The 23,173-nt window shown below is 43.0% G+C and overlaps 1 protein-coding gene across 1 annotated transcript in view; it reads right to left on the bottom strand.

Annotated features, from left to right (window-relative positions):
• GNA14 (G protein subunit alpha 14) overlaps positions 1-19,875 on the bottom strand; it is a 199,934-nt gene extending 180,059 nt beyond the window's left edge. Inside the window, exon 1 of the mRNA XM_061425584.1 lies at positions 18,970-19,875. Coding sequence (XP_061281568.1) covers positions 18,970-19,093 — 124 coding nt within the window. The 5' untranslated portion in view covers positions 19,094-19,875. The remainder of the gene's footprint in view (positions 1-18,969) is intronic.
• Positions 19,876-23,173: the final 3,298 nt, after the last annotated feature.

Consider the following 23,173-nt stretch of genomic DNA (forward strand, 5'->3'; position numbering starts at 1 on the left):
GCTAATGGTTATTTACCAGTTGGTATAGGAATATTCAATATCAAACACCTTGTACCAGTGTGCCTGCTTACCATCTGATTACTAGTGCTGGTTACAGCTCTTTCCCAAGCACAAAACCCTGTACCAATAAAGGGAAATACTCCTCCAGCTAAGTCATGATCCTCGGCTTTGTCACGTGTATCATTATCTAGAGCTATGCATCGTAAAGGCTTCATCCAAATCCCAGGGGGAAAAAATCACCCAGTTCCCAGATAAAACAATGTACTGCCAGCTCTCTGTGTCATAGAAAAGTGCTCTCTGCAAACATCTAAGGTGAACCGGATAAACCTCTCTAGCTTCAATTTTAATCTTAACTCCTACATTCATTTAGACACCAATCTGAAAATGTCTAAAACCAAAACTATTGATTCCATGCCCCCTTCTCCCTGCTGCCCAATCTGTCTTCACCTTACCCTCAGTCATCTCAGTAAATGGCATTGCCATTGGCATGGTGGCTCAAGCCAAAAGACCCAGGAACCTCCATCACTCCAATGTCAATCAAGTCACCATGACAGATCACCTCAACAATTCCATACCACACTGACTGGTCCTCCTGCTTACACTCTTACCAAATACGGTCTATTATCTGTCCTATTACCTGAGTTTTCTTTTATAAAAAACAATCAAATCTCCTCTCTCTGCTAATCACTGCTCTCCCTTGGCCTCCCAGAGCATTTAAAAACTCTTCCTTCCCAATCATGGTTCCTGTCATCTTCTCTGTTGCTCAGTTCAACACCTTCAGCTCTTCCTCAAACTAACTGAGCCCATTTCCTCCTTAGGTTCTCCCCAGCCTAGAATACTCTGTCACTCCCTGGTCTCTGTTCTCTAGGTCTTCATGTAGATTGTCCCATCTCTCAACGCCATCTCCCCTCAAAAGTCATCTCCTCACAGAAGTCTTCTTATCAACACTAGACTCACTGATCCCCCAGGACTCCATTTTCTAACCCCCTAGTCCGCTTCTTCATGGTTCTTGCTTTATCTCAAATCATCGTACACATCTATTTATTGTCACACTAAAGTGTAAGCACCAAGAGGGCAGGGGCTTTGAATCAGGTTCTCTTCTCAGTCCCAGAGACCTGGAACAAGAGATGATCAACAGCAAACTTCCAAAATTTTGTGGGGAAACAATTGAGTTTTATTATTATTATTTTACCTACTAAAGCACAATTACTTTCTGAAAATCCTTCTTTGGTATGTACATGTTATCTTGACATTACATTGCCTTTGTGAATCTTCAGAATTCAACAGTGAAAAAAATTCCTTATCTTAGAAGGTATTCTCCATGCTACTTAAGCAGGGAAGAAATAAGTCACCTCACAGTAAGTCGCTTAAGCAGTACAGGTGTTTCTCATCATAGATTCCTACAATTTCAGAGCAGTGCTTTTAGTGAGTATCCATCACCATGGTCTCACTTTACAGGAGCTTCCAAGGGTTCAGAGCTATGCTGTCCAGCATGGCAGTCACCAGCCACACAGGGGTATTGAACACTTAAAATATGGATACTCTGAATTGAGATGTGCTACAAGTGTAAAATATACACCAGGTTTCAAAGATTTAATATGAAGAAAAGAATATATCTTATTGATGCATTTTATTGATTACATGTTAAATGATTATATTTTGGCATATTGGATTTAACAAAATATATTATTAAAATTAATTTCACCTGTTTCTTTTTTAAATGTGACTACTTGAAAACTGTAAATTAGGTGTGTGGCTCACATACGCAATTCACATTCTATTCCATTAGAGACCACTGATGAGATTAGATGACCTGCCCAACGTTGCCACTGCTCTGTAATGGAAGACCCAGAAGCAGGTGCCAGACCTCTGCCTGCACTCCACCTACCTTCCACTGCCTAGTCACGATGCCCTACAGTGATTCGTTACCAGGGGCAGGAGAGAAGAGCCTGTAAGAAAAGTAAGGAATCCCTGAGTCGAACTACCTGCTCAATCAAATCCCAGTTTCACATCTAGTAATAAGTGACTTTGGGAAACTCATTTAATCATTTATTTACCCTCAGTTTCCTCATCAGTAAAATGGAAAAAAAGTATATTGCTTACTTCAATAACTTGTAAGGATCAAACGAACTCATAAAACCCTTAGAATCATTCTGACATATAAGCAGTGTTATATGAGTTTACTCCCATTATTATTATTAAATGTTCATATGCGTGCATGCTAAGTCACTTCTGTCATGTCTGACTCTTTTCATGGCCTCCCTGTCTATGGACTGTCACCCACCAGACTCCTCTACGCATGGGATTCTCCAGGCAAGAAGACTGGAGTGGGTTGTCATTTCCTCCTTCAGGGGAATCTTCCCAACCCAGGGATCAAACCCACATCTCTTAGGTCTCCTGTATTAGCAGGTGGGTTCTTTACCACTAGTGCCACCTGGGAAGCCCTAAATGTTCTTATCCATCAGTTCAGTTCAGTTGCTCGGTCGTGTCCAACTCTTTGTGACCCCATGGACTGCAGCATGACAGGCCTCCCTGTCCATCACCAACTCCCGGAGTTTACTCAAACTCATGTCCATTGAGTCAGTGATGCCATCCAACCATCTCATCTTCTGTCATCCCCTTCTCCTCCTGCCCTCAATCTTTCCCAGCATCAGGGTCTTTTCAAATGAGTCAGTTTTTCACATCAGGTGGCCAAAGTATTGGAGTTTCAGCTTTAACATCAGTCCTTCCAGTGAATATTTAGGACTGATTTCCTTTAGGATGAATTGGTTGGATCTCCCTGCAGTCCAAGAGACTCTCAAGAGTCTTCTCCAACACCACAGTTCAAAAGCATCCATTCTTTGGTGCTCAGCTTTCTTTACAGTCCAACTCTCACATCCATAGATGACTACTGGAAAAACCACAGCTTTGACTAGACGGACCTTTGTTGATAAAGTAATGTCTCTGCTTTTTATGTTCACATACTTGACAGTAAATTAAAGGCTAGAAAGTTTTTGACTAGTGACAAATCGTGAAAGTTCAGAGTCATTTCATTTTTTTTTTTTTTTAATTTTGGCTATGCTGGGTCCTCGTTGAAGCTCAGTAGTTGCAGCATGGGCTGTCCAGTTTCAACATGAGCTTAGCTGCCATGAGGCATGTGGGATCTTGGTTCCCCAACCAGGGATTCAACCTGCATCCCTTGCATTGGAAGGTAGATTCTTAACCTATGGACCACCAGGGAAGTCCCAGAGTCATCTTATTTACTTACCATGTATTTATTTTTGTACCCTACACACCCATGACTTATTTATTTTATGTCTAGAAGTTTATACCTTTGGACTCCTTTCACCCATTGTACCTACCCTGCCCCCAGGAATCATTTTTATGTCAATAGCTATTTCTACAAACAGAAGTTCCACTTAGATTACCAATTCGAAACATTTCTGTCCCTGAAAAACCTGTTCTGATATCCTGAGATTATCGCACATGTAAAGTCTCATGTTACTGGAAAATTCAAACACAGAGAACAAAGGAATATGAAGAATTCTTTTTCTGCCACTTGTTACCCAGAAAAATAGCAACCAGGTACTATTTCCTCAGTTATGCTGGGGCAGGCACTAAACACACACACACACACACACACACACTCACTCACTCACTCACTCACTCACTCAGGGTCAGTTTCTGCCCCGAGTGATCAAGGTAACACTTTCACTGCGGCTGAAGAGTTACCACGGAAACTCAGAGCTGGAAGAATTTTTAGAGACTGATGAATCCAGCCTCTTCCTTTTACCACCAAGGAGCTTCTATGCCTTTCTGACTTGCCCAAGGTCACACTCCAAAACAGAAACCATTCTTGAACCTACATCAAAGATTTCTGGCAATTCATCACAAGCATATAGACAACATCCAGCTTTTTCAAGTAGTTGAAAGTTTAAAAGTATTAAAGGGAAAAGTAATTCATTAAATAGGCAATGTATCAAATGAAGTGGAGAATGTTTAGAATTCTGGAAAACATACAAATCAGAAATAATATTACTGATTACTGCTTTATCGGATAGCATAATATAAATTAAAGTATTCTTTGAGTTTTTTGAATCATAAAAACTAAAAAAAAAACAAACACAAAACTTTCTCTTTTGGTCAACATGATTCTCCTTAAAGAGAAGATGACTTTAAACAGAAATTTTAGATGCTCAAAATAAACACTTTGAACATGTAAACATACTTTTGTTGGATAATAAGTTTTCTGGCCATTTCCTGGTTTGTATCAAGATGCAGCTTGATACATACTGCAATGTATGCAGACAGAATTGATTTAATTCTTCTAAGGGCAAATTCAAAATGCCTTATAATTGCAAATTATCTGGTGGTAGTTTGTGTAGTTGTGGTAGTTTGTGTATATGTGTACAAATAAATTGGCTTTATCAAGGCCATGCCTAATTGATAGACACTTCCTTTAGTGTCCAGTATTATCCTGATGAATTTATGTCAAATAAACCAAAGCCGCCTCCTCTTTTCTTCCACCTGTCTATCCTTGAATAGAGACACAAATTAACTTATTAGGCAAGGCAGAAAGACTTCCTCATTACCCTAAATGAAGAGTAATTTGAAAACGGTCAGGGAAAGTTCCAGCAGTTTCCTCATGCATAAGCTACCTGTAGACAGTCTGCAGTTCCACAGTAACAAATCCAAAGGCAGAGAGAAGACATGAAAGGGGTGATTAGGTCAACTTCTAGACATCTTAGAATGCAGAAGCAGCATTTAAACTCAAACACTTGCTTTAAAGGCTTAACAGCTGGTGGACCTTGGATAGGCTTATGGCTTGTGACAAGGGCTTTATATTTAATTCACTCCATTCATCTTGTTCTTTCATTCTTAAATAACAATGTTTCTATTGAAAGAGAAGAAACATATAAATATTAGACTGATGTGTTCAAACACAGAATAACAAAAGCAGAATGTAGACAAGCTTTTTGGAAAAATGTATTTATTTTTAATTGGAGGATAACTGCTTTACAATATTGTACTGGTTTCTACCATACCAGACAAGCTTTAAGAAACAACCTCATATGAACGAACCTAGAGCCTGTTAAAAAGTGAAGTCAGAGAGAGAAGAATAATACTGTATACGAACACATACATACGGAATCTAGATAGATGGTACTGATGAACCCATTTGCAGGGCAGCGATGGAGACACAGACATAAAGAACAGACTTACAGACATGGGGGTTGGGTAGGAAGGAGAGACTGGGGCAAATGGAGAAAGTAACATGGAAGCATACACACTACCGAACGTTAAATAGACACCCAAAGGGGATTTGCGGTATGACTCAAGGAACTCAAAGCACAGCTCTGTAAAAGCCAAAAGGGGTGGGATGTGGTGGGAGGTGGAAGGCAGGTTTAAGAGGGAGGAGACATATATATCAGATCAGATCAGTCGCTCAGTCGTGTCCGACTCTTTACGACCCCATGAATCGCAGCACGCCAGGCCTCCCTGTCCATCACCAACGCCCGGAGTTCACTCAGACTCACGTCCATCGAGTCAGTGATGCCATCCAGCCATCTCATCCTCTGTCCTCCCCTTCTCCTCTTGCCCCCAATCCCTCCTATGGTTTTTCCTGTGGTCATGTATGGATGTGAGAGTTGGACTGTGAAGAAGGCTGAGCGTCGAAGAATTGATGCTTTTGAACTGTGGTGTTGGAGAAGACTCTTGAGAGTCCCTTGGACTGCAAGGAGATCCAACCAGTCCATTCTGAAGGAGATCAGCCCTGGGATTTCTTTGGAAGGAATGATGCTAAAGCTGAAACCCCAGTACTTTGGCCACCTCATGTGAAGAGTTGACATATATATACCTATGGCTAATTCATGTTGATATATGGCAGAAAACAACACAATATTGTAAAGCAATTACTCTTCAATTAAAAATAAATTTAAAAAGGAACAATCTCATAGCTCATTCTTGAATCTGAGACCTAAGTTTTTATTCTTTAAGGTTCAGTGAGAGTAAAAGAATCAGAAATGATGGTCACAAGACAGCTAGAAGAGTTTATAAATTGTACAATCTCTTCAACACAAATTAGGTAGTAAAGAAACTAGTTGTCCTGCAGGTGGGAATGGATACAAAATGCAGTTAAAATGAACTGGTTAAATGGAGGGTTTTTTTTTAATGATAAAAATTGGAAGAAATAAGTGAGGCTTTCAACAAAATTTATGGGCTTGAAAAATTATCCTAACATTCATACTGAGATTGTAAATCTTCTCCTCTTGATTGCATCGAACTTGGAACCCACAAAAGGTGAAGGAATAAGAAATGAATCAAATATATAGTAATAATACTCAAGTTAAATTTAAGAATAGGTATAGTAATCATGAGCAGCACTGAGGTTTTTTTGATGCTGTTATTGTTTATTTAATCTGATGTAAAGTAATCTGAGTATTAGAACTGTGATTAATTTATAGGAGTTAATAGTATAAATGATTTGATCTGATTACACTTAGGAACAGGATTTTTTATTACCTTTAGAGACAGTTTTAACTGTTTAAAAGAACAAGATTAATGTAATATATAGCTTTATTTTTATGAGATCACTGGAGACACTTAAATGCTTAGCTTTTTCTTGCCATCTTTGTCAGGGGGTTGATATATTTGAGGCTATTCAGGCTTCTTAAATGTGTAAATAGGTTTTTAACTGTCTAAGGGAAATTTCACTGAATTAATAAGTAGAGTTAACTTAGTAGTAAATTAAAAGCTAATCAAAGAACTAAGTCAAAGTCATGGCATACATATTTAAAAAGTGAAATGAATGTTAAAGGTTTAGGACAACTAGGGTTTTACATTTCTCAACTTCAACAAATTCAATATCAAGTAAAACAAGTAGCTTCAAATGTTTATTTGCTTGCAAAAAAGACCCTTTCAAATACCTGAAAAGTCAACTGCAGGATAAAAGAATGTCATATCATCACCAGAATGTTGGGAGAATGAGAGACCCAGATACGGTATTGACCTCCAGCCAGCCAAGACCCCATCATACTGGATATTGGACCCCTCCTCCACAAACAGGGGTTCCCAGGTAGTGCGGTGGGAAAGAACCTTCCTGCAACGCAGGAGACACCAGAAACTCAGGTTTGATCCCCGGGTTGGGAAGATCCCCTGGGGAAGAAATGGTAACCCGCTCCAGTACTCTTGCCAGAAAAATCCCATGGACAGAAGAGCCTGTCAGGCTATAGTCCATGCGGTCTCAAAGAGTCAGACACAACAGCACACACACAGGAGTACGGTTGCCCCAAACATATTACATTCTGGTTTTTTTACCTTAGAATTGCATGTGATTGAGAAAGAACTCCCAGATATTAGGAATTTAAAAGCTGAGTGCAAAACAGATTGCATAATATTTTATTAGCTAGGATACCAGTTTAGCTGAAAAAGGGTGCCATCATTCCTAGCTCAGAGCTAGTATGGCACCTCCACAGTATCAGGAATACAGGCCTCTTCTACCTTGCTGCTTTTTCATCCTCAACGTCCAACTTCCATTTCATGGGAAAAGATGGTTGCTCTAACTGCTACCACCAAATCAACATCCTTCTCTGGAATGGAAAAAAAAGCCTCCTTTCTTTTTAAGGTAACAACTCAGAAATCACCTATATGACTACAGTTTCCATCCCATGGGCTGTAAACTTAGTCAAATGACCACACCTAGCAGCAGGTAAACTGAGAAATATAGTCTTTACCTCCATGTCATGTGTCAAGAGATTACCTTATTACAGAAGGAGGAAAGATATTTAAGAGACTGATAGCAGTCTTTGCTATAAATATGCCACTTTCTAAGCTAAAAAAAATTTTTTTAAACACTCAAATATTCACTTTTGTGCATAAGAAAATGTGAAAATTTAGAAAACAAATAAGACACATGCAATACATCACTGATTCCAGAACATCAGCCCACATTCCAATGTCAGTATGTAATAAAATTTTCATTAGTCCAAAAGGGAAAGTTTAATATGAACAAATATGAATTTGTTATAATGTATATTTATCCAATTAAAAGTATCGTCTATTAAGAATAAGCGCTTCCCACTATTTGAAGGTAAAATAGTCTTTCTTTTAAGCAATAATATTGATGCTAAATGGCAGTACATTTGTTAATTCAGCAAATGTTTCTGGAACATCCAAGCACTATACAAGATCTTCAGGATTCACTGGTTCTAACAGTACCTATGCTCAACAAATATAGAGTCTAGAGGGGGAGACGGAGAGTAAATAAAATATCAAAAATAGAGTTTTAAGCCACAATGACAACTATTTTTAAAATGAAATGTAGACTATACCTATGGCTGATTCCTGTTGACGTATGGCAGAGACCAACACTATTGTGGAGCAGTTACCTTCAATTAAAAAAATAAATTCAGAAAAAAATGTAGAATGGGCTATGGGAGAATATTCTGGGGGGACTTATTTTGGATCAGGGAGTCAGTGAAGGCTTCCAGGAGGAAGGGATGTTTAAGATGCATTCTGAAATGAGTAGCTAGAAGACTAGGAAGGACACATGTTGGAAGCAGACAATTGCTGTGTGCAGACATATAAAAAGGAAGCATGTGGCCCATGAAAGGTCCTAAAAGGAGGCTCTATGGACAGAAGCTAGTGATCGAAGGGAATGACGGCAGAGAGGTGGCAGGGGCTGGATAGAGGGTCTCACGGTCCATGCACAGGTTTTATATTTGCATCCGAAGGCAAAGAGAAGACACAGAAAGGTTGTGAGCAGGAAAGTTCAGTTCAGTCACTTAGTCATGTCCGACTCTTTGCGACCCCATGGACTGCAGCATGCCAGGCCTCCCTGTCCATCACCAACTCCCGGAGTCTACCCAAACTCATGTCCATCTAGTCGGTGATGCCATCCAACCATCTCATCCTCTGTCGCCCCCTTCTCCTGCCCTCAATCTTTCCTAGCATCAGGGTCTTTTCAGATGAGTCAGCTCTTCACATCAGGTGGCCAAAGTATTGAGAGTTTGAGCTTCAGCATCAGTCCTTCCAATGAACACCCAGGACTGATCTCCTTTAGGATGGACTGGTTGGATCTCCTTGCAGTCCAAGGGACTCTCAAGAGTGTTCTCCAACACCACAGTTCAAAAGCATCAATTCTTCCAATTCACGTTTAAAAAGTCACTCTGGTTGCAATGTGGAGAGTGAACTCAGGGCCAAAGAGCAGTAGAGGATGAAGTAATCCAGACAAGAGTTGGGGCAAATAGGATGGTAAAAAGTGCACACAGAGAGATTTGGCCTCTTGAAGTAGATTTTGGTGACATGTTGGCTCTAGGAAACAGAAACAGGACTGTGACTAAGAACCAGAACTCTGGAGTCAGACTGTCTGGCTTCAAACCCTGGCTCTAAGCTAGCTGGTGAACCTGGTTTTGGAGCCTCAGTTTCCTCATCTGTATAATGGGGTGGACAATAGTTAACTGTACCTACAAGCACAGCAAGAAATAAATGAGACTGTTCAAGTGCCTAGAATGGTGACTGGATGTATAAATGTTTTATTATCATTATTTTATTTCTGGTGTTACGTGTAGTAGAAGATCAGGAGACACAGAACTGAAGTATAGACATGGTTAGGAGGGACAAATTGTGAGAGTAGAATTGACATATATACACTACCACGTATAAAACAGACAGTTACTGAGAACCTGCTGTACAGCACAGAAAGCTCAGCTTGGTGCTCTGTGACGACTTAGATGGGTAGGGTGGGGTTGGAAGGGAGGTTCAAGAGGGAGGGGATATATGTATACATATAGGTAATTCACTCCATTGTACAGCAGAAACCAACAACATTGTAAAGCAATTATACTCCAATAACACAAGGGAAAAAAAGGAAAGACCAACAAAGACTCCCTGGACTCTGGTTTGAGCTCTGGGTGATCAGGGGTACCATCTGTTAGTAGAAATGCCATCAATCAGGGAGAGGAAAAGAGAAGACCCTTCAATCTGGTTCAGTGTGTTCTATTTTGGATATGTTAAGAAAGGAGTTGGGAAATATGTCTAATATCACCTTTTAAGTTGCTTTTTAGATGAATACACTAGAATATTTTTAACATTCTCACTGGGTAAATTGTTGAAATGTTTAAATAACATTTTCACTTGATAAATTCTTTAAATACTCCAGTTCGATTCCTGGGTTGGGTAGAACTCCTGGAGAAGGGAATGGCTACCCACTCCAGTATTCTGGCCTGAAGAATTCCAGGGACTGTATAGTCCAAGGAGTTGCAAAGAGTCAGACACAACTGAGTGACTTTCACCCTTCAAGCCAGTCTTCCTTCCATGAATGTTTCTGTGACACCCCAAACAACAGAGACCTCCAGCGCCTGTAAGGCATTCACACTACTCATCTGGTATTTCATGGAAGCCACTTCAGAGAGAGAGACATATATTTATTCAACCTCTGTTTTAGCTAGGCTCTGTGCTCAGCTTTGCGGGTTCAGTGGTGAACAAAGCCATCATGGATTTCAAGGTCTCATGTAAAGCTCTTCCTGGACTCCACCAACCACCTGGACGTGGCCCATCCACACTGGAGCAAACAGGAGCATACATTAGTGCTCCCACATGTGGTTGCTCTTATTTGTTTCTTGCTCTTTATATTCATAACAGTCCCACTAACCCAGGAAGCAACCCTTTTCAGAGTTTCACAGAATAAGATTACTTGAACTCAGTGGGCTGATGGAAATAAAACAGAGGCATATTTTCCAATCTAATTTCAGCACTTAAACTAGTTTTATGAAATTGAATTATTTGTCAATAATTGGAACAGTTTTGCGTTATTTTAAATTTGTACTATTAGAGGGAAAAAGAAATGAAACAGCCTTATATTTTTGATTCTGAGATTTACTGCCACACAAATTAACATTTTTAAGGTCAAGAGGCCTTTGCATTGATGTGTACAATACAGTAAATGAAAATCTGCTTTCAAATCAATGGCACATCTTAGAACAGATGTTTCCTTAGAAATGAAGTTCACAACATGAAGACTCAGGAGTGACTAGAACTGGCTGGCAACTAAGAAACTGGCCTCCTCACTGTGGCTCACTGTCAAATAGCTACTGATCACCAAACCCTATGAAATCTGCTGAGCCTAGTCACTCCTCTGGTCTTTTTCTATCCCATCCTTAAAAGTCTGCACTCTTGTTTCTCAAACTCTGTGGTAAGGGACCAGTTTTTAAATTTTTCCCATTCAGTTGCAGACTATTACATCAATGAAATACAATAAAAATACCCCCGATGCTACATCAATGTTAAATTGCTATAAAAGTTTCTAGATGCTTATTCTTGATTTCTGTATTTGTCTTACATGCATAGTGGCCCAGGACCCATGACTGCTTTTTGAGTGGCACTGACTTAGATAACCAGGATTTAGACTACGAGGAACATTAGATGATGATTCCATAAATGATTTATCATCTTCATTTGTCTGATTTTGTTTAGGAATACAATTAGCTTATATTTCCCAGTTACATAGTAGCTGAGCAACAGAAAAACATTCTGGAGATGAGTTACATAAAATGTCAAAATGAAGGTGTCATTCATGGCAGGGTCGAGAAAGCAGTGGCGTAGTTCCTCTTTGGGTCTTGGACAACTAACTTACCATACAAAAGATACCTTTCAGACAAAACTATAGAAGATAAACGTTCTCTTTTTCTCTCATTTACGACCAAATACAAAATACCAGAATGTATCAGTTACTTGGCGGGGGGGGGGGGGACCCAAAAAACTTGACAACCAGGAATATACAGCTAATGTTCCATTTTCCTTTATCCGTATCAGTCGTGTCCTGCTCTTTGTGACACCGTGGACTGTAGCCTACCAGGCTCCTCTGTCCCTGGGATTTTCCAGGCAAGGGTACTGGAGTGGGTTGCCATTCCCTTCTCCATGGTATCTTCCCAGCCAAGGGACTGAACCCAGGTCTCCCGCATTCCAGGCACTTTACCATCTGAACCACCAGGGAAGCCCCCAGTGTTCCAAAGGGGTTGAATTTTCAAAGAGCAGACTGATATTTGGTGGCTTGTACTAAAAGAGGCTTTCCCTGCACCACTTAGTCCATAATAGAAAGATAATTACTTAATGATAATAGGCCATAAAACCATTACAATGTATAGGAACACAACTTTAGGAGTTCTACATCAAAGTTCAAGGGCTCACGCAAATGCACACACTGTTGCTTTTGCAAGGACTCTTGCCAAGGTAAGATGTAGGTACATGCGTGCCTGCTTTCCTTTTTGCCCAGCAACCTGACACCTGGGGACAAAGCCTGAACAGTTCCTACAGATTACCCAGTTCACATTCTGAAGACCCTTCATCAAGTTGGTGAGAGAGACTACTTTAACATCAAAAAATAGAGCATCCCCTAGGCAGGTTGATCCCAGGGGCCTCCCAGATATCCACTGAAAGAGAAGGTACCTGCTTTAGAGCCCAGGGAGGCAATCAGAGGCTGGTCCATCCTGAGGTCCAGGCCAAGGTTATAAGACACGTTCTCCAACTTATGTGTATCAGGATCACCAGGAGATCCTATTAACATACAGCTTGCTGGCCCTACTCTAGAATTTGATTCAGAAGGCCAGCTGAGGACTGAGAGTTTACATTTCCAACAAGTTCCCAGAGGTGCTGATATTGCTGGTCCTAGGAGCACACTTTGAAAACCACTGGTATAAACCATCTGATGTCAGAATTGGAAAGACCTCAGAGTCCCTTGAACAGCAAGGAGATCAAACCAGTCAATTCTAAAGCAAATCTACCATGAATATTCATTGGTAGGACTGATGCTGAAGCTAAAGTACTTTGGAGACCTGATGCAAACAGTTGACTCATTAGAAATTTCTAATGAGCTGGGAAAGATTGAAGGCAGGAGGAGAAGAGATGACAGAGGATGAGACGGTTGGATGGCATCACTGACTCAATGGACACGAGTTTGAGCAAACTCCGAGAGATGGTGAAGGACAGGGAAGCCTGGTGTACTGCAGTCCACGGGGTCACAAAGAGTCGGACATGACTGAGCGACTGAACAACAATAATAGAGGTCACCTGATCCAAAACTTTCATTTTACAGGTGAGGATCCTGGGGTTCAAAAGGGAATGTCTTGCTCATGGTCATATGTTTACTACTCAGGGGCTACCTCCATCAAAACAACAAGAAAACAACAACCCCTCAAGTTCCCAGAGCCTTAAGATGCTGCTCACTTCATGATGCTGCGTTATGACTACATGGCAGGTCCATGTTCTCTGAGAAGGGACATCAGTGGAGATTTCATGTCAGACTGTCCTATCTGCATGCCCTTCTGGAAAAAGCACTCTGCCTCTATCAGTGACCTTGTAACTGAGCCCAGTTACACAGTTGTAACTGAGCCCAGACAGAGGGTTGGCAGCACAATGGGGACTATTCATTGCCTAGATTTTATTGTTTCTTATTTTTATTATTTTGTACTTTTTTACTTCACTGCACAGCATGTGGAAGCTTCGTTCCCTGACAAAGGATTGAACCTGAAACCCCTGCATTAGAAGCATGGTCTTAACCACTAGACCACCTAGATTTTAAACTCACAAAGGCTGGCTCCAGAGAGCATGTTCTCACCACTACCCCATCCTACCTCTCCCCAAGCTCCCTGTGCATATGTGTGCATGCTAAGTCGCTTCTTCAGTCGTGTGTGACCCTGTGTAGCCCACCTGGCTCCTCTGTCCATGGGATTCTTCAGGAAAAAATACTGGAGATGGTTTCCATGCTCTTCTCCTGGAGATCTTCCCGACCCAGGGATCGAATCCGTGGGCAAAATCAGATGGCCTGAGGTTTTGCAAAGTGACAGAAAGCTGCAAGAGATGATCACAGATGATCTGCTGCACTCACGTGGAGGTAGGCATCCAGCGCAGCATCAGTGACTCTCAGCTCTCTGGGTGGCAAGTTTCCGGCTGTGCTCTTGCAGCCTGGTCTGATTCCAGTGTCAAGACTCCCTTGGATCCTGCCCTTTCACTTAGCCTGCTCTTCAATTCCCATCAATTTTACGAGCTTCCTGTTTCCCCTCCAATAAATTATTCTTAAGTGAAATTATTCTTCTGCAACCAGGAACCCTGGCCAACATGATAAGTCATTAATTTACCCATTAGCAGAGAGCCAACTGTGGTAATGAAAGTTGGGGTTCCACACAGAGTCCTTCAGAGCACTAGACCTCCTCTAGCACCCTGGGATTTCCGCTGGTGCGCTTCTAATTCCTTAAACTGTCTGCAGCGGCGGCGGCTGCTGGCCTTACAGGACACCCAGCTTCAGGCCATGTGCATTCAGATGAAGCTATGTCTGTGCTATGGATCTCCCAGACTAAACTGAATGATTTGGGTTCACACCCTTACTCACATGGGGCCGCAGGCTCAACGACAGGGACAAGAAAGGCCCAGAGGGTTCTAGAGCGTGGAAGGGAACCGAGCCAAGTCACGTTAGTGATTGTGCCCTGGGAATCTGCTGTCCTGGTTTTTACTATTTGATTCTTTTCATTTCATTAGACGCCCTGGTAAGAACCCTTCCAATAAAGTCCTCTTTTTGTGTGAATTTCAATCTGTCTTTATAACACAATAGCTTTGCTGTAAGAATCCTTCCAATAAAGTCCTCTTTTTGTGTGAATTTCAATCTGTCTCTAGTAACACAATAGCTTTGCTACACTGACTTGCTGTACACTCCTGTCTTCTCAGTCCAGCCACCTCATTCCCTGCCACCCCACACAAGGGAGTTCTTACAAGGAAACTTTTCTCTTGTGATTCAGGTATCATAGAAAAAGAGAAAACAAAAGGCGATACAGACTAGAAGCCATTAAAAATGAAAAAAATACCCTTTGAGGACGAAGACTTTTTTACATTGTTTTTCATCTAACTTTACGGTTAGATTTTTCCCTTTTATATCTACTCATAGCATTACAACCTTAAAACTTTCATCTTCTAACTCAGAGCTTTAAAAATGTGGTTTTTCAGATACTTACATACTGGCGACTAATTTGAATTAGGGGAGTTGATATCTTTGTTTCAAGTGTTTAATTATCTTCAGAAAAAAAAAATGTACAGTTTTACACTGAAAATGATCAAGGCTCAGCAGTGAAATGACTGATTTCTGGACTCAGAAGAGGGGTACAAGATGAACCTGGAGCATGTAGTTATGCCAGAAAGTAAGGAAATGCTCCAAAAACTGATGGAGGTGTGATACGGGAACTAGTGTGCTAATTGGGTACAATTTGAGTACCAAAATGATTCAGTAATGAAATAAAAACCACCGGTAAAACTCACACACACAAACACACACACACAATCCTAGCTATATGTAAGTTAACATAGATAATAAATAAACCAAAAAAGGGACAGAGGAAGGCTCTTACAGCAGAATGTCTGGTGCCAACCGGTCAGTGGAGAGAAGCTGGAGCTGGAAAATAATTTTCTAGCCATTAAGCCTAAATAGACTTGCAGCCCAGGAACATGACAAATAGTTCTGAAATGGAATTTTGTTATAACCAATGCAACAAAACTTTAGGGGACTCAGATTTTTCAACTCATTAGTGTAAGAAGAGTAAGAGATTTAAAAGTCAGCTTAAGGCTCAGAAAATAATAAGGGGAACTCCAAGCAAAACATTTTTGTTAAAGTACAACCAGGACAACTTATACAAACTGTTAGCAACCTACAACTGGTCAACTAAAATGGAAATAACACCTCACCGGTGGCTAAAAATGCTACAAAATGGGGTGATGCTAGTTGACACTTACTAGCTGACAGAGCCAAGTTAGTGTGCAGTTAAGAAAGGGTAGAACCAGAGTTTGAACTCAGGTAGTCAGACCTAAGAACCTACATTTTTAATCCCTATACCAGCATAATTTCCAATTCCTCAGTACACATTCCAGTTCCAACATGAGGTCTGCATCCAAAATCAAGACATCAGAGTTGCTAGAGACATTCAAACTGATTAACAAGCAGCACTTTCCAAGCCTCATTTGATACCAAAAATCAATAAAAATCACATTTCTCCCCATTTCATTGCTATTGTCCAGACACTTTCTTCCTATACTGAGTGATGTTCATCAAGGTTCTTATCAGAACTCTTTTGTCCCACGTTTATCTGAGGAACTGATGAGGAATTTCTTTCTACTAATTTTAGCCATCTCCTTTATTTCTCCCTTATCTCCTTCCACAAGAAAGTACCACGCTGACACCTTGCAAATAGCAGCCCCAAATGGACAGCAAGTTTTATCTTTCCCTGTGCACACCGACCCATGCTTTTATTAAGCACAAACAGGATATGGCCCCACTGAATGTACTTTGGAAATGTCCTTAAATCACTTTGTTGCAACAGCATGCTTCCTTGTCAAGAGCTGGTGGCCTTTTGGCTCATTCCACCCTCCACACGGGATCCTCAACTTCTATTTGCAAAACAGTTTTCACCTGAGATACTCAGGCAGTGGCTCATCTAATGCACCCATTATAGCAGTTCAGATGATTTTTATTTTCACTCAAACTGCATGACTTTAGACAAAAAAGGATTCTCTGATTTCTGTGTTTTTGGCGTCATGGCCTCCTCCTCTTCTGTCTTAAGAAATGCAAGTATGCCTTGCTCCCTTACAGAGCAAACTAAGCCAGAGGTTTCAAAGTCCATTCTTAGGGTTTTGGATAGTTTCATGTGGTATAGCAACTTTCTAACAAGTTCTGGGTGATTAGCACTGAGATGGCCTGCTAGTCACAGCTGAGGATGATTAAAAAGGGGTTCCTGGGAGGTCAGGCAGTGCTGAAAGGGGCAATAAGAGGGTTAGGGCAAAGGCCTGGCAGGTACAAAAACAGATTCTAGTCACCTGGATTAAGTATGACTTCCAGGGAAAACATCCCTACAAACATCCCTACCCTAGTTTGATTGTAAGTAAATGCAAGCATTTTAGCCCTAAACAGTCTTATCATCAATACATGTAATATGGTCAGCTTCCTGCTTAATTTTCATTTGTCAAGCTCCTGGTATATTCAGGCACTGAATTTTACACACTGACACAGATCATAAAGTATTTCACAAGGAAAGAGGAGTCAGTCTGTCCTTAAAAAGAAAAAGTATGCAGTTAAAGGGCTTCCCAGGTGGCTCAGTGATAAAGAATCTGCCTGCAATGCAGGAGACACAAGTTCAATCCCTTGGTTGGAAAGATACCCTGGAGAAGGAAATGGCAACCCACTCCAGTATTCTTACCTGGGAAATTCCATGGACAGAGGAGTCTGGTGGGCTACAGTCCAAGGGGTGGGAAAGATTGGGGCTAAACAATAACAACAATGCAGCTAAAGCCAGGCCTGCCCCTAATCTTCCTGGAGCCTCAGACAGGAGGACACTAGGGGCCCACATAATTACTTTGTGGGCTATCCACCAACAGACGGTCACAAAATCCTCCTTCTTTGGCAAATGTAGCTTTATAACAACCTGGAAGGCCAAGTACGACTAGAATTCTCAGACCCCTCAGAGTTCTGGGTCAGGCAGGAAAGGGCAGCCCAGGCCAGTGAACAGAATCCTTTCCCTTCCCCACCTAGGCTCCATCTCCTCCCAGAGTGGCCTCAGGCCCACCTGCAGACCTGAGCCCACACTTCCAGCACAGCTGCCTGGTTAGGCACTCTTCAGGGGTGGGGCCTGCCCCACCCCAACGTGCACAGAGCAGGCTTGGGCCTTTGGGTCCAGTGAGGGTCTGGGGTGTGGTGGGCAATGTGGACTCTGGGTGGGCAGCACCATCCACCTGCAGACAGACTCCTCCAGTGGGGAGGGGCACAGCCTGAGGAAGACCAGACACCCCGCCCCCACCCCTGAAACCCAAAGAATAATTACACAGGGGTTCCCTTGTCCAAGTCTGAAGGCAATACTGAAGAAAAACTTTCTCTATTTTTTTCTAACTAGATGCACTTTTCTTTCCTTGAAAAGATTAAAGATTCTGATATAAGCAAGGGTTCCTGTCCAGAACAGTTGAAAGAAAAAAGTTGAAATATTTGCAGCTATCTAGAAAGATCTGACAGCTACTACTCTGATATGAAAGAAGGAAAAGGTAAATATTCCTTAACAACAAACAGGGTTCTAGAAAGTCACAAGAGAAGGGATCCTGCCCTAAGGCGTACACTGGGCAAACTTTTAACATTCTCTTTCTGTTTTTGAAAGTGAGCGTCCTACCTAGACCTGTGCGGACGCCCAAAGAGCCCGATGAAGAACTAGCCAGAGCGGCTGGGGAACCGGAGTCCCAACCCTAGGAACGAACACAAGGTGAGCTGAGCTGAGCAAGGGAGGTTTGGGCCTTTACGCAAACAGGCCTCCCCAAATGGAGCTCGGGGAGGCAGGCGGAGGCCGTCACAGCGGGGAGAGAGGTTAAGGCTTGGGCTGCACCCCCACGACAGACCCGGTATCTGCTTTGCCTTTTCTCAGTCTGGGCAAGTTCGCCAATTTCGCGTCCTGTTTTTAATTCTCTAAAATGGGGATATCACTTGTCCGCATCACTGGGCGGCAATGCGCATAAGAACAGAGCGCAGTTCCACACTTCGTTAGCGCTCAATCAACCTACTTACTTAGACTCGAGAGCGCAGGGGCCAGGATGAACCCAAAATGTAGATTAAACAGCTCCCCACCACCAACCCGCAACATCCAAAATACGTCCTGCAGAGGTGGTGCGCGCTGGGGACGGAGGGGTGAGGTGAATGAGGCTTTAGGGAGAGAAGCAAACAACGGAGAAACAGAGGTCAAATGTTACCTCTCAGCTCTGTTTGGGGTCAGGAAGGGGTTGCCTTCCAATGTCACCCAGCTGGAGGTGCAAAGGACTGCTGCCTAAGGGCCCAACTTGCTGTCATCCGCGAGCCCCTGGGAGGAGGAGGAAGCCGCGCAGCAGCATACCGCTTGGTTCCAGGTCCTCCAGCCAGGGATCCGGGCGAGGGAAGCGGCCGGGAGCGAAACGCCCGGAGCTCAGGGGTGGGAGAGGCTCACTCACCCAGCAGCAGCAACTTGAGCTCGCGGCGCGCGTCCTTCTTGTCCCGGCGAAGCTGCCGCTCGATCTCGGCGCTGATGCGCTGCGACTCCTTCTCCTCCGCTGACAGGCAGCAGCAGCCGGCCATGGTACGCACAGCCCCCGACAGGCCACGAAGTCTCGAGCGCCCGGACGCTCCGCCGGCCGACCCGCGACGGCTCCGGAGTTCGGAGGGAAAAGACGGGGGCCGACTCGAGTTTCGGAGTAAGAGGCCGGGACCGCCCGGGTTCAATCCCCCCTGGAAGGGCGAATCCGGAGCTCTGGGAACGCTCAAGTGCACCGCAGATCCCAACTCACCCAGCCCCACGCCGGGGTAGGTGGAAGGCGAGCCGAGGGAGAGTGTTGCCGGCCCCCGAAAACCAGCACGCCCCTTGGCACAGGAGCTCGACAGTCTGGGAGCGCAGATTGCTCGCCAAAAGTTGGGGCGTCGGGGAGCGGGATCTCCTGGACTCGGGGATGTCCCAGGCAGGCGGCAGGCAAGGAGTGGGTTGGAGGCAGAGGTCCTAGCTGGCCCTCTCCTGCAAAGTTCTGAAAACCTCAGCAGTGACCGCAGCCTAAGACAGACTGGAAAATTTCCCGGAGGCTCTTGTGGCTCGAAGTGGCCGAAGGAGGCGGAGCCTCTCGAACCCGCAGCTCTGGCGTCGGCTCGAGCTGGCCTTCGCTGCCAGCCAAGTCGATGGCGCCCGGGGGCAAGAGGGGGGAGTAGGGAGCTGGGAAGCGGAGCCCAGGCGTCTCGAGTCTCGGGGAGCAGCCCCCACACCCCTTGGCCGTGGTGTCCCGGCGCGGGGAAGGTCGAGGCTGCGGTAACCAGCGTGCCCTGATCTCCAGAACCCGCTCCCTGTCCGGATCCAGGTCCCGACAGGTGAGTGAGGTTTGCCAACTCCCAGCCTCAACTCCTCACAGCTGCAAGAGGAGCCGAGCGCGCCAGGGGCGAGGTTGAGTTCCGCCCAGTTGAAACTGAGGCTCTCACAACCAGCCTCAGCACCACGCACCCCGCGGTTTCCTAGACGGGATCCCCAGGCTTCCCGGACGCCCCAGTCCAGCGCGGGCTCGGGCAAAAGCCTGTGTGAGCCTCGGCTGGGCCTGAGCCGGCTGGCGCTGCTCTCGGAGAAGCCGTTGCCCACCGGTTCTGTTCTATAGGAAAAGTGCGAAAGCGGGGGGTAAATATTCTCCCGGCCCCTTCCTACGCCGCCGGGGATGGGGGAATGGAAAACGGCTGGCTACTTTGCATTTCATGATGGGAAAGACTCCTTCTTTGGAGAGAGGGCTGACCCGTTTGCAGCAGGTTCCCTGCCCCAGCCCTGAAGCCTGACGGCCGCCTATCTCCTGGAACGTCGGGATCAGATTTGAGCTGCACTAACAAAACCTTAAACATTAAAATGCATCTCTTTGTACCCAAATGGAACGATAGAATGCGTATTATAACAACTGATTTTTGTCTTCTGTGTACATTTTGAGGCAGAAGGCAAAGAGGTTAATGGGGAAAGCAGAAAAGGGCAGGTGGAAGGAAGGGAACCTATTGTCCATTGCAATGAAAATTGTTTTTCCTTCTCTTCAAATCAGCATGTGCCATGAAAACACTTTTTGGAGTTAGGCAATTAGTTAATGCTTCCTGTATTAAGAGCAAGCCTGAGTACCTTTCCTAGGAGTAGCATAAAGTCAAAGTCGACTCTGCCACCCCATGGACTGTACAGTCCCTGGAATTCTCCAGGCCAGAATACTGGAGTGGGTAGCCGTTCCCTTTTCCAGGGATCTTCCCAAGCCAGGGGTCGAACCCAGGCCTCCTGCATTGCAAGCGGATTTTTTACCAGCTGACACCCAAGGGAAACCCAGTCAGTTCAAACTGAGGAACATATTGAGTGAAGAGAGTGGTATATGTCATTATATAAAGAACTTGACATTAGGATACTATCTGGCTGCAAAGGTCTTATTACTTACAATTTAGGGAATGTAGAGGATCAGGCATTTAAAATGGATGTGCCTACATTATTTTTTTTTTAAATATTTATTTATTAGGCTACATCGGGTCTTAGTTGCTGCAGGCAGGATCTTCTTTGTGTCATGGGGAATCTTTCCTTTCCTGCACAGAATTTCTAGTTGTGACCTGCGGGCAAATGTGCATACATTCTTAAATGCATAACTATTTTAGTTACCTTGCAGGCATAAATTGACAGTAATAGTGACCCCTACAGGAAAGCTCATGGACATTTCTTACTTGATCATTATCCATTTATTCATACATTTCTCTCTTAGCTCTTATAGATGCATTGACAATTTAAGGATAAGACCCCTTAGCTTCTCAAATGAATAATGGCATCATAATTATTAGTATTTTTTCAATGATGAAAATTAGGGAAATTTTGAACTCCCAAGTTAACTGGAATAACTGACCTGTTAGATCTAAAGTTGCTAAGATTTCAAGAAAGACTTGAAGCTTATTGCTTATGGCAAATCTGCAAAACTTTCCTGAGCTAACCAACTTGGCAGTGTGTATCAGAAGGCATAACTTGTCTATCCCCTTTAACCAAACTAGTAATTCCCCCCTTAAGAAATAATAAGACAAGCCAAAGGTTTTATTTCTAATAACGACAATAATGCAAAAACAATCTAAATGCCCAAGAAGGGTGAGAATAGGTCAATAAATTATAGTACATTCATACAATGAGATATATCGATTCAGTTCAGTCGCTCAGTCGTGTCCAACTCTTTGCGACCACATGAACTGCAGCATGCCAGGCTTCCCTGTCCATCACTAACTCCCAGAGCTTGCTCAAACTTATACCCATCGAGTTGATGATGCCATCCAAGCATCTCATCCTCTGTTGTCCCCTTCCCCTCCTGCCTTCTATCTTTCCCAGCATCAGGGTCTTTTCCAAGGAGTCAGTCCTTCGCATCAGGTGGCCAAAATATTGCAATTTCAGCGTCAGTCCTTCTAGTAAATATTCAGGACTGATTTCCTTTAGGATGGACTAGTTGGATCTCCCTGCAGTCCAAGGGACTCTCAAGAATCTTTTCCAACACCACAGTTCAAAAGCATCAATTCTTCGGTGCTCAGCTTTCTTTATAGTCCAACTTTCACATCCATACATGACTACTAGAAAAACCATAGCTTTGACTAGATGGACCTTTGTCAGCAAAGTAATATCTTTGCTTTTTAATATGCTGTCTAGGTTGGTCATAGCTTTTCTTCCAAGGAGCAAGCCTCTTTTAATTTCATGGCTGCAATCACCATCTGCAATGATTTTGAAGCCCAAGAAAATAGTCTTTCACTGTTTCCATTGTTTCCCTGTCTATTTGCTATGAAGTGATGGGAACAGATGCCATGATCTTAGTTTTCTGAATGTTGAGTTTTAAGCCAGCTTTTCCACTCTCCTCTTTCACTTTCATCAAGAGGCTTTTGAGTTCCTCTTTGCTTCCTGCCATAAGGGTTTTGTCATCTGCATATCTGAGGTTATTGATATTTCTCCCAGCAATCTTGATTCCAGCTTGAGCTTCATCCAGCCTGGCATTTCACATGATGTACTCTGCATATAAGTTAAATAAGCAGGGTGACAGTATACAGCCTTGACATACTCCTTTCCCAACTTGGAACCAGTCTGTTGTTCCATGTCCGGTTCTAACTGTTGCTTCTTGACCTGCATACAGGTTTCTCAGAAGGCAGGTAAGGTGGTCTGGTATTACCATCTCTTTAAGAATTTTCCACATTTTCTTGTGATCCACACTAGTCATTAAATACGTGAATATGTAACAAATATGTGAATAAAAATGATTTAGTGGAAAAACCACAAAATATGTTGAATGTAAAAGTATAATACAAATTTTATTATGGGAACGCACATATGCATCTTTAAGGGACTAAAAGAACATACACCAGCAAGTTAACCTGCTCTGAGTCATAGCTTTTTCGTTGATTTTAATTCTCTGACATAAAATTATTTGGGGCAGCTTGCATAGAGTAATCTAGGCCCTAATTTCCTCAGCTGTAAAAATGAAAGGGGATGAACCAGAATAAACTCACGGAAATCTCCCGGCTCTAACATCAATTATTTCTTTGAAGATTTTTCACTTATAAGGTAGTATAAAAACAATCATAAACCAAAAGTTATTGACCAGTGATAACTAGAGAGGATTGTAAAACTAATATATCACAAGTCAATTATTTTTATAT

The sequence above is a fragment of the Bos javanicus genome, chromosome 8, assembly GCF_032452875.1.
Source record: "Bos javanicus breed banteng chromosome 8, ARS-OSU_banteng_1.0, whole genome shotgun sequence".
In the NCBI taxonomy this organism is placed as follows: domain Eukaryota; kingdom Metazoa; phylum Chordata; class Mammalia; order Artiodactyla; family Bovidae; genus Bos; species Bos javanicus.